Source organism: Macrotis lagotis, chromosome 5 (assembly GCF_037893015.1).
Source record: "Macrotis lagotis isolate mMagLag1 chromosome 5, bilby.v1.9.chrom.fasta, whole genome shotgun sequence".
Lineage (NCBI taxonomy): Eukaryota > Metazoa > Chordata > Mammalia > Peramelemorphia > Peramelidae > Macrotis > Macrotis lagotis.
Window position 1 is genome coordinate 20,362,964 of NC_133662.1, and position 12,241 is coordinate 20,375,204.

General features: G+C 39.4%; 1 protein-coding gene across 8 annotated transcripts in view; it reads left to right on the forward strand.

Moving 5' to 3' along the window:
* Positions 1-7,900, forward strand: part of BICRAL (BICRA like chromatin remodeling complex associated protein) — a 101,796-nt gene extending 93,896 nt beyond the window's left edge. For all 8 annotated transcript variants that reach the window (XM_074236974.1, XM_074236972.1, XM_074236971.1 and 5 more), the window contains one exon: positions 5,731-7,900. In XM_074236974.1, the coding sequence (XP_074093075.1) occupies positions 5,731-6,527 (797 nt within the window). In that variant the 3' untranslated portion in view covers positions 6,528-7,900. The remainder of the gene's footprint in view (positions 1-5,730) is intronic.
* Positions 7,901-12,241: the final 4,341 nt, after the last annotated feature.

The following is a 12,241-nucleotide window of genomic DNA, read 5'->3' on the forward strand; positions in this document are numbered from 1 at the left end:
TACATGTATAATCATGGTTAGCATGTTTCCATATTAGTCATGTTGTGAAAGAAGAAAATGATCACTTTTATTATTGTATTTAATCATGAATTATGTAATAAGCCTCAGTGATAACTATTGAGGCTGTTTACCTCTTCATGTTAAGATTTACTTTATTAACCATAATCTGCACATTTGAAATTTAATTGACATGAGCTTTATCATTCAGTCCAATAAACATTTATCAAGCATCTGTTATGTGACAGGCCCTGTGCTAAGTCCTGGGAATACAAAAAGAGATAAAAGAGTCTCTGCTCTCAAGGAGCTCACAGTCTAGTTGGAGAGACAACATGCAAAGCAAGCTCTATATGGGATAAATAGGAAATAATCAACAGAGTGAAAGCATTGGAATTAAGGGTTAAGGAAGGCTTCCCATATAAATTAAGATTGTTATTGGGACTGAAAGGAAGCCAGGGAGGTCAGTAGTTGAAGTGGAAGAGAGGGCAAGCATTTCAGGTTGTGGGGAGAGAGGGATAATGCCCAGAGCTGAGAGATGGAGGGTGTTATTTGTAGAACAGCTAGGAGGCCAGCATTCCTACATCAAAGGGGGAGTAAGGTTGGGGAGTAAGGTTAAGGTATAAGAAAGCTGGCAAGGTCGGAAAGGGTAAGTTAGGAAAGGCTCTGAAAACCAAACATAGCATTTTGTATTTGCTCCTAAAGGCAATGGAGTTTTGTTGGGGAGAGAGGGGTGTATGCAACATGGTCAGACATAGGCTTTAGGAAAATCACTTTGGAGGCTGAATGGAGGATATTTTGGAGTGAGAGATTGGAGGCAGGAAGACCAACCAGCAGGCTATTGTGATAAAATCCAGTTTATGAGGTTATGAGAAACTGTGGCAGAGGAGAGAAGGGGATGTGTTTGAGAGATGTTGCAAAGGTGAAATTGAAAGGGCTTGGCAATAGCTTGAATATGGAAGGGCAAGAAATAGTAAGGAATCCATGAGGATTCCTAGATTATAAATCTGAAGAACTGGGAAGATGGTGCAGAAATAGCCAAAGTAAAAGGGGATGGGGAAGAGTTTAGAGGAAAAGATAATGGATTCCCTTTTGATATGTCGAATTTAAGATGCTTGAGAGGCCATTGGAACTTCCAGAATGGAGGTCAATAGAAAGATTGGGGCAGAATAGAATGGTATATAAAGGGGCAGCTAGGTGGCACAGCCCTGGAGTCAGAAGTTCATGAGTTCAAATCCTACCTCAGATCACCAGCCCTGGAGTCAGAAGTTCATGAGTTCAAATACCACCTCAGACACACTTAATGCTCACTTAGCTGTGTGACCTTGGGCAAGTCACTTAACCCCTTAGCCTTGCAAAAACCAAAAAAAAAAAAAAATGGTTTGTAAATCCACAGGAGCTAAAGAGATCACCAAGTTAAGGAGTTTAAAGGAAAAAGAGAAAAGGGTCCAGAACAGTCCCTACAGTTAGGGTGTATGAACTGGATGAGGATTCAGGAAAAGAGCAGTAACAAGATAGGTAGGAGGAAAATCAGGAGAGAGCAGTGTCCTAAACAACACCTAGAAAGAAGAGAGTATTAAGGAGAGAATAATCAAGTATCAAAGGCCAAAGAGAGGTCAAAAAGAATGAAGATTGAGGAAAGGTCATTGAAATTGGCAATTAATATATCATTAGTCAATTTGGAAAAAAATAGTTTCTCTGGAATAAAAAGATGGGATGCAAGATTGTTAGGGGTTAAGAAGAGAAAGTAGAGGCACCTTTAGATGCAATACTATTATTTTTTCTGCATATTGTCTTCTCTGAATTACTATGAATTTTCTCAGACTTATCTGTGATGATAATGTTGGTCCTTCATTCTTGAAGACCACCATGACATCAGATCAGATGCCATGACAACCACATGTCAACCTTGTAATGTCTATTTTGGCATATCATTGTGGTCTTTTCTCAATGCTCCATTTTCAATTTAAAATCCTCTTACTATATGCAAAACTCCAAGCAAATATATGTCTTCTCTCTTTCTCTCACCTCTCTCTCTCTCTGTCTGCCTGTCTGTCTCATCCCTGGCCAATAGCCTATGATTCTTATTAAACCATGGTTCAGAAATACAAGTCCTTTCACATGAAAAGGTACATGATAAAAAGGAAAGAGTGATTAATTTTAGATTCAGGACAGACCTGAGTTCAAGTCTCATCTCAGAAACTTAATAGCTCTATGGCCATGGGTAAGTCAGTTAATCCTTGATCAGTCACTGAAATATTTCTCTAAGTCATCTGATGATTCTTTTTAAAGTTTATTGGTACCTTTTGTTTTTTTTTCTTCAAATATTTATTGATTTCCTTCCATATAGTTAAAAAAATTATACTTGTAATGCTTTCAAAATGTTTCTGACCATTATTAAACATGCATATGAAGAAGGAGCATATCATAGCAGAAGACTTGGGATGGAATCTTCTCTGTTCAAAGGAGAGGATGTTAATCTTAGGATATTTGGGATTCTATCCTAGTCCTTCAAGCCCTACTTGGTTTTTGGGCCCTGATTGCTCAGAGTGAAAGTAAACAGCGACTGTTTTGTTTTGGGCCAGAAACTCTGAGGGTCTTCCTGACTCAGATTGTTTTTTTTTTTGTTTGTTTGTTTGTTTTTTTTGTGGGAGAGTTTGGGAGAGTAAGTAAGGGACCAGGCCATTTTTTAACTTATTTCTTACCAACCTTAATTACTGAATGGGCTTTGCCTCAGCCAAACTAAGACCAGTTAAAAACCTTAGCCTTAAAAAGGCCAAGGTTGCGTCCAGGGCCATCTCCAGTAGTTGTACTCCATATCTGACCGCTGGCCTCAGATGGCTTCAGAAGAGAAAGTGAGACTGCATAGCCCTTCCTCACTTAAATCCTATTCATTTGCATTTCCTGGCATCACCTCCCTGATCTTTGAAGTCCTCTTAAGAATGAAGAACAAACAATAACATGCTCTCACAATAAAAGGATTGGACTAGATAATCTCTAAAGTACCTTCCAGTTCTAAAGCCTTTGGATCTTTGCTAGAAACCTGTGAGATGGGTGAGGTGACTGTTATCACCCTCAAAGTACAGATTAGAAAAACTAAAGAATACCTTTTTTTTCACCTCACAGTCATTTCCAGATCTGCCTACTTTGACCAGGCCTTCCCTCTCCCCACTGCCCCCCCCACAACATTCTGGGAAGCACCCCTTGTTACAAAGGGGAAAAAAAACATAAACCAAAGTAAACAAAAAAAATTGCCTCAATGACTGACAATACATATGGTAATACACACCCATAGTCTCAGCCCTTTAGCAAAAGGAATGAGGTACATTTATTAATCTCTCCTCCAAGCACAGATTTGTACATATCAATATAACTAAATACTGTGTACTTTTTTGGGGGGGCATTTTCATTGTAGTAGACATTGTGTACATTTTTTTAACCTCTCTCTTTTTAGATCACTCTGCATCATTTTGTATGTCCTACAAAATTTTTCTGAATTCCTCATATTTGTCATGTTTTGTGGCATGTGGTTTTATGGTATATTCTATTATGTTCACATGTTTGAAATTTATTGAGCTGTTCCTCATTGATGTGCATCCACTTTGTTTCTAGTTCTTTGCTACCACAAAAAAAAAAGTATAGCTGAGAATGTTTTTAGAATATATGGAATCTTTTTTTTCTGACTTTGATCTCCATGAGGCATATGCCTGGTCATGGGATCTCAGTTTCAAAGGGTACGGAGAGCTTGGTAATTTTTTGCCTAATTCCACTCTCTTGTTGAAGCTGAAAACAATCTGTCCTCCATGGTCTTGCTTGAGAGCGCTTTCTGGCGCCCTCCCACCCATCTAGAAGAAGCCTTTTGTCTCTCCCTTAGCCTCATTTAATATGTGGCAGATTGTTGCCAGCACCCCAGGGCAACACCCAGTTACAAAAAGGTCATCTGAAGAATCCAGACTTATAGCAATAATTTCTGTCACCCTTTTATATCTTGCTCAGCTTTTCTTTATTCATCAGACATTGGCTTCTTGCCCTTCATGTTTCCACTATGCTCCCTTTTTCCCAACTTGAGTCCACCTGAGTCTTTGTCTCTATGCTATTATACTAACACTCTATATAAGAATTTGCATGTTTACTCCTTTTTATAGAAAAGGATACATTGTATTTTTCCCAGAGCTCCTTCTTGGAGTTCAGGATCTGCAGCATGATGTTGTGAAAAAAATGTTGGCTTGGAGTTCAAGGATCAGGTCTGAGGCCCAGGCTTCCACCTTTTGGCTGTATGATCTCTATCAAGGCATTAAATCTCTTTGGGCCTCAACTTTCTCATCTGTAAAATGGAGATGATAATGTTTGTATGAGTCTGTCCACCATAGTTCTGCATTGTTATGAAGGGTGTTTCTCTTGGATTTAGGCAGCATGGCCTAGAGACCTGGTGTGGGCTTGAAGGCAGGAGATGACTGGGCTCAGGGCTTTCCCCTCTCATATCCTGGCTCCCTGAAATGGGACTGGCTGGACAGTCACAACCTCTCAGGGTCTCCAGCACCTTGCTGAGACTTAATGGAGTCGAGAGAATTTTCTTCTTAGGAGTTCCCTATACCAGTGAATGAGTAAATGAGCATTTACTTAGCACCTGCTATTTATAGCAAGACTAACCTTAGGTTCATATACTACCTCCAGTACTATCCAGTAGCTATGAGATGTCCCTTAGCCTCTCTGTACTTCAGGAATTGGACTCATGGCTGCTCAAGTCCCCCTCAGCTCCCGATCCTCAGGGTGAGATGCTGAGTATAGAAATAGAAAAAATAAGAGCACTCCCTTGAATAACTCCTGTGGCAGGATGAAAAGATTTGGTGGTCCTTGGGGAGACACAGCTGGGCAGATGGTCAGGACAGTGAAGTCATGGATCCAGATAGAAAACAATGCATGTGTTCATTCAGGTCTTTTTAAAGTAGATCTTTATCCTTTATTCTTTCAGCCTTCTTAGTTTTGTAATTGAAGAATTAACTTTTTGTTCTAAGTTCTCATCGCTGTGCTCCCACAGGCTTCTTGATCTTTCGGTTCGAGTTCAGTTCAGTTTTGTTTGATGCAGCTGTCTCTGTTCCATGCCTTCCATCCTATTCTCCCACTTTTCCTGATATGAAAGCATTTTTATGATTTTGCTGACCACTTTTTGCTCTTGTTCAACAAAGCTTGTCTAGATTTGCTGTTGTCTGTGTGTGTGTGGATTTTTTTGAGGTTCCATCACTTTTTTTCAGAAAAAGGTGGATATTCTTATGTAGTTCACACTGCTTGTATCTCGAAAGGGGAAAAACATCTGAAGCCTAATGCCAGTTGTCTAACATGTTTTCAGACTTTTTCCCCAAAAAAGGGGAGGGGGAAGGGCAAAAAAACCAAACAGCTGAGAGACCAGGGTTGGGGAGAGCTTTTGCCCAATTAATTGACCAATATATCTTCAAGCTATCACATTCCAAGAGAGGTCCAAACTCCCAAGCTGATGCCTACCAAAATCTACTGATAAATTATCAGTCTAGACATCAAGCTTCTGGATAATCCCAATATGCTGACAAACCCTCTCAAAGCATGGGGAGTAATCTGTTTGGTAGAGTCTAATATGTATTCACCCTTGTTCATCTTAACCACTGAACTTCTATTCATTTGGCTCTTCTTGTCTTGTCCATTCAGTAAATGTCTTTCATACACAAAAGCTGTAGACTCAGGTATGTTTTTTCCTACTTCCAGATGGTTATCAGGCCGATTTCTGTTGTTCCTCCAAACAACTAGATAAAGCCACTGAAGACACACAGTTTGGCAGGAGTGACCAGCATGGCAGCAAAGCATCGAGCGCTCTGAACCTGGCAGTGGCCTCCAAGGTCCAAAGTAAAGACCGAGCCAAGCTAGCTGTGGCAGAACCAGCAAATTATGACCAGCCTCATACAGTGCCTAACCACATTATGGTCTCCCCAGGAGGAAATATTTCTAAAAAAACAGAATGCCTTGGCAAAGCCCTGAAATTTGACAAGGCAGGTACAGTTCAGTTTGGGGGCAAAGCTGAAGAAAAGGTAGTCAGGGGAGACTCCTCCAGGGGGAGTGAGTGCTCTCCAGGCTCTGAGGGCTCTCTGAAGACCTCATCCAGACTAGATCATGGTACGGACAGCCAGCGATCAAGTAATACTGTTGAACCTCACTCAGAGGGGACTTGCAACAATTCCCTTCAAGACAAAACTCTGAGGAATTCTCCAAAGAATGAGGTTCTACACACAGACATCATGAGAGGGTCGGGTGAGCCCCAACCAGATCTTCAACTCAGTAAGAGTTTAGAAACGACATTCAAAAACATCTTGGAACTCAAAAAGCCTGGGAGGCACCTCCAAACTGACATGGCCAGCAGTGGTTCCATTGAGTTAGATTTCCCTAACTTTTCCCCAATGGCATCGCCAGAAAACTGCCTGGAAAGATTCATGCCGGACCCCAGTGAAGGTGGTGTAGAAACTGACTCCATTTTAGAAGCAGCTGTAAATAGTATCCTCGAGTGTTAATAGAAGCAGTCCCCTGGGCAAGTTAACGTTCTCTCCTAGCAGGAACGAATGGAAAGCATCCCCTAACTCCAGCCAGCCTGATCTTTCATCACAGGTCACCCTTTTAAACTCAATCCTGTTCTGTGTTTGAAAGCAATACTCGTTGTGGTTACAGGGAGATTCCCAGTAAAGCTCATCCTTGTTAGAAAGCAGTCTCATAGGCCCTACACATCTCAAGTGTTAGGATAGTGCTTATGGTCACTTTTGTTTTGTTTTGTTTAAAAAAAAAAAGAAAACACTGAAACTCAGTGAGATCGCAGTCCACTAGGCCCGAAGTAAAATGCTGACAATCACATATCATACAAAAAATACTTATTAAAAAAATCAAACAAGACCAATAGAAGCTGCTTTTATTTTTAGTCCCATCCATATCCCTGTTTGAGAGCTTTGTTTTTTGTGGGGGAGGGAAAGAGCAACCCCATGGCCTTACTTATAGAGACCCTCTTGAAGCCGCAGCAGATCTCTGGCTGAGAATCCCAGGCTTTGACCTGGGAAGCCTGCACAGGAGCAGCAGGGCATTGCAGGGCTCCCTCCTTCGTCATCGGAGCGCTTTTCTAGAGCGCCTGGAGCAAAACTTCCTGTTTTATGGTATGTCTGTATCTGGTGAATTTCATCTGAGTTATGCTCTGTCCTTGGTCACAATAGCGTAACTAAAATGAATGATGCGAGGTTAATCTAAGTGGCAAAGTGTACAGGGGAGGGAGGCCATGATAGAGCCATGATTATTATATATGTGTATATATTTAAATGCATATATATGTTAACTATTGAAAAAAAAAGTTTTGCATTTTATAATTGGATATAGTCAACCTAAATCTTTATGTTGTGGTATGTTTGGGTTTCTTTGATTTTGTTTTTAAAAACCAACCCCCCCCCATCCAAGTGTCAAAATGCACTTTCATTTAAAAACAGTGTTATGATTTTTTAATTTATACTTTTAAGGGGACTTTAGCCGTGTTTATGATTGTTGCTGTTAAAAATATTAGTTGCCCCAAGTAGCAATTACAATTACCAAAATACATACAGACCAAAGTGAACCAGCTCAATCCACTGTTGAAAGGAAAGATCTAAAAAATAGGTAATTCCCAGTTTAGAGCCAAAGGATGCCCTTTGATGGTTTATACTTGGCCAGTGCTCATGTTGATGATGATAGACTCTTATTCTTTATTTTTTCTTCCAGCTCATTGTTTTCTTTTCCTTTCCCCAGAGCATGCCACTTTTGTTTAGTTTTGTTCTTAATGCTGTTGTACCCATCAGTTTTTCAATTGTTGCTGAAACAGCTATATGAAAAAAATTTTTCATATATATATATATATATATAAAATATACACACATACATGCATATATGTATATATGCCTGTTCAAAATCAGAGACCTTTTATGATGACAACAGTGTGCTCTCCCTCTTCTCTTGTCTTTTTCTTTCCCTCTTATTGCCTGTTGTTTTTCTCTTTACATGTGCATCCTCTAGCCTTCACTTGAACATTTATTGCCAAGATCCCATACCTGCTTTTGATTCTCACTAGGGCAGAGGTAGCCCATTTATTCTCATGCTGGGTGTTTATCATTCAGAGTGGCCTGAAAGAGAAAGTAAGGCCTCTAACCATTTTAAAAGTGCAACAACCCATGGGAAAAGAAATAACTGTTTCTCTTCCTCTTACCTTCTCCCCTTCCCTCTTTTAACTAACCTGTGATAAAAGTAGTCCTCATAGACTCAGTGGGCCATTTTCCTCCTCTCTCCACCCCTTCCCCCTTGCTCTATAACTAGAAATTGGAAGATCTAGGCTGTTTAGGGATTGCCATTTTTACTAATTTGTGCCAATATCCAGGATGTGAATTGTCACAGCTCAACATTCCCCAGACCTCACCAATGTAACATATTTGAAAGACTGAGTTGGTATATTGCCAGTTTGAAATTTCTGTTTGGGCACCATTATCTTAGGACCCCTGTCTCACCTCACCCCATTCCAAGTCTCCAATTTTTCAAACTCCTTGTAGGAATTAAGCTACCTTACTTTCCAGCAGAATTTTGAACTGGATCATTAGACTCCATTCTTTACTGTGGGGTTGCATATATAGAAAACAGTAGGGTAGGCTAGCCAAAATTTACATTAGCTCCCATGAGTCAGCATTCATAAGAGAGAAGATGGACTCTCCATGCCATGAACCATCTTTTCTTCTAATCACAGCCCCCATGCCACCCTGACCCCAGCTGCTCCACATTTTGTCATATAGGGTTTAAGAGTCCTCATATTTGTCTAGCAGATGGAGAGCTTAATTTACCAAAATGAAACTTGTAAATTTTTGTGTCCTATTTGTAAGTTTACTTTTCATGGACAAAGGATTCTTGATAATGACGAAGATTACAAAGTGTATTTTACTCTTGTCGGATTAGGTTACCCAGACACAACACACACACACACACGTACACTCTACACACATAGTCAAATACACACAAAACATACCAAGTCAGCCCTCATGTGTTGAATACTTTCCTGGAACAGATTAAATGAAACCAGCCTTGGTTCAGGTTCATTAATCTAACCTAAATTTTAGGACTACTTGTATTCCGTAAGAAAAATCATTTTCTTTTTGTTGTTGCTATTGTTGTGGAAAATGTGAATTTGTTATTAAGAATTTGATTTCACGTGTCCCTTAAGTACTGCCTAAAATTAAAGCAAATTTTGAACTGGCAATTACGAAAAAATATATATTTTAACTCTGAAGAATTTAGTACAATTTGTTAGATTAGGGAGGCCTTACAGACTGACTTGACTTCAAGAGGATGTGTCACTTATTGTCAGTGTGGTATGGACTTTATTTGCTTAAATACCTTCATTTGTATAGTATGTCTCACTTGAAATTGCTTTGTATACATTTTGTAAAAATATTTATAAAATGTTTTGTAAAAAAAAGTATAACAAATTGCAGTTTATTTTGTTATGTTGGATAAATACTGTTAAAAGAAACCAGTCAGTAACTATATTGTTAATCCATGGTTAGGAAATGTTTAGTTGGAGATTACAAAAATGAACCAACCATTGCAATACAGCCAAAGATTTGGGAAAATGTGCAACTGTGATTGTCTTGATTTTCTAAATGAGAATGGCTACGTTCCCCCCCCACCTCAATCTGCTTTTTTCCCCATTCACATTCCCTCAAAAAAAAAGTGTGGGAGCTCTGTTTTACCACATCATTATCATTATCACTCACAAATGAGAAGACAGTTTTATAGGTAAACTTTGCCAAAACAAATGGTTACTCAATAAGAAAGTTTAGTAATAATCATCTCTATCCCTCCTCTCCAAACACAACTTTGTCCTCAGCAGACAGATTTCTGTTATAAAGTATAGCTAACATATGAAGGTTTTTACAGTATTTTCTTCCCAATAAATCTATGAAGGCAGATCATAAAAAGGGTATGATTTTTAAGATACAACTAAGGAAATGGAGGCCCAGCAAAGTTTAATGCATATCCCTGGCTATCTGACAGTCAGTGATGTAGTCAGATCTCCTGAGTGTCAATGTCAAACTTTAGGGGAAGGATTCTCCTTTGGGGTCACCAATTGACAAAATTAAGATGATGGTCTAATTTATTTCATTCTGAATATGTTTGATTGAAATAATACAGAGAAATGCTTATCATTGAACATAAAAGAAGCCCCATGTCACTGTATTTTCTTGACCTTTCCTTTCATCCTCCAAGAAGCTTGAGAACCTTGTAACAAATATAATGCCTACCATATCTTATGTTTTGGGGGACAGTATACTGTTGTCTTTGGCTGAATTTTTCTATAAGTCCAGAATTAAATAACATTCTCTGTAATTTTGTTTATACCTACCTACTCCCTCCACAAATACACACACACACACACACACACACACACACACACACTTAAAATAGCATTTAGAAATTAAGACTTTGCAGAAAATGATCCAGATCCCTTACTAGAACAATTATTTCTTTCTCTTAATAGATTGGGAGGGGCAAGGCAGTAGAGTAAAGTGACTTGCCCAAGGTCACACAGCTAGGCAATTATTAAGTGTCTGAGGCTGGATTTGAACTCAGGACCTCCTGACTCCAGGGCCAGTGCTCTATTCACTGCATCACCTAGCTGCCCCTCTTAATAGATTTTTAATGTTTTTTTTACATTGATTCTGTTAACTGTACTAGCAAAAAGCTGGCTCACAAATCTTTTATTGCAAGAGCCTAGCCACAATCTGTTCTCACCAAATCAGATCTGTAACTATGCCTTTCCTTTTATTATTTGAAATTTTTTATTCAGTCATTTTCAGTGATGTCCAATTCTTCATGACCCTGTTTGGAGTTTTTTTTGGCAGAGACACTAAAGTGATTTGCCATTTTCTTAACTGGTTCTTTTTACAGTGGAAACAGGCACAATGTGTTAAGTGACTTGCTCACAAAATGAGCATCTAAAGTCAGATTTGAATTCCTGACTCCAGATCAGACACTATATCCACTATGCCACCTAGCTGCTCTTTTGAAATATAGTGGACTCCATAGTGGACACAACCAGTGAAGCAGACAGCTTTCATGTGTGTGAATCTATGAATGAAGTTACTTGGCTATGGCCCCCTGAGGGAAAAGTAAATCTCATGCTAGGGAAAAGGGTCAAATCGTGATATCTAGAAGTTTGTTTACTAAGATTTGTCATCACTACAGGCTTTTTATGTGTGTGTGCATGAAAAGTAGGGGACCACCTGGGCCCCAACTTGAGGTTTAGTGCTTTTAACTTTTGGACAGTTGGGCTTTTTTTTTTTGCCTCTATTTTTTTAAATACTCTGGGACCTGAGGAAAGAAAGCTAAATCCTAGAAATGTGGAACTAGCCAGCAGTCACCCTGTTTAATGAGGGCAATAAAAGAAAAAAAAATCTATTTGGAGTCAGAAGTCCCAAGTTGAAATCCTGGGGCTTCCACTTCCCTGTGTGATTTGGGAGAAGTTACTTAGCTTCCCTTAGGAAACTTTTCAATCTAAGCTCTTTATCTTATGATTTTATGAATGACTAGGGGAGGAGGAGGAGGAAGAGGAAAAAATAGAGAAAATAGAAGAAAAAGGAAAAGAGACCTAAAGAAAGGTCTCATACTCCATCAGGTAGATGAACCCAGTCCAAGCTGGGTTTTTGCCAGGACTTCCTTGATCTGCCAGACTCTAATGTCTTTAGCCTGGCCTTTTTCCAATCCAGCAATGTGATCTCTTTGATGATAACAGGATCACTTGAATATTCATTTGCAGATGGAGGGCACTTGGGGAACTGGATCACAGGAGAGAAGAGATTGGACCATGGCGGAACCTTCCTGGACAGCCACCCTGGAGTGAGCTGCTCCCCAGTGTCCCCACACCAGGGCCCTTGACACCATTTTCAAAAAAAGAATCTCTGGAATTATGTAAGTCATTGGGTATATATAATTCAATTTGCACAAATATTTCAGGAACCCATAAATTGCATAAAGCAACTATACCATGTGATATAAGTGACATGCTCTCAAATTTCTCTCATTAGTTCTTAATAGGTACTTTTTGGTACAAGAAAATATGAAAAAAAAGATATGTAGAAAGCAGGGTAATCAGAGCAGAAGAGACCTGGACTAGGGTTCTGGAGAACTGAAATACACTGTCACTTAACCTTACTATGCCTATTCTCCACCTGGAAAA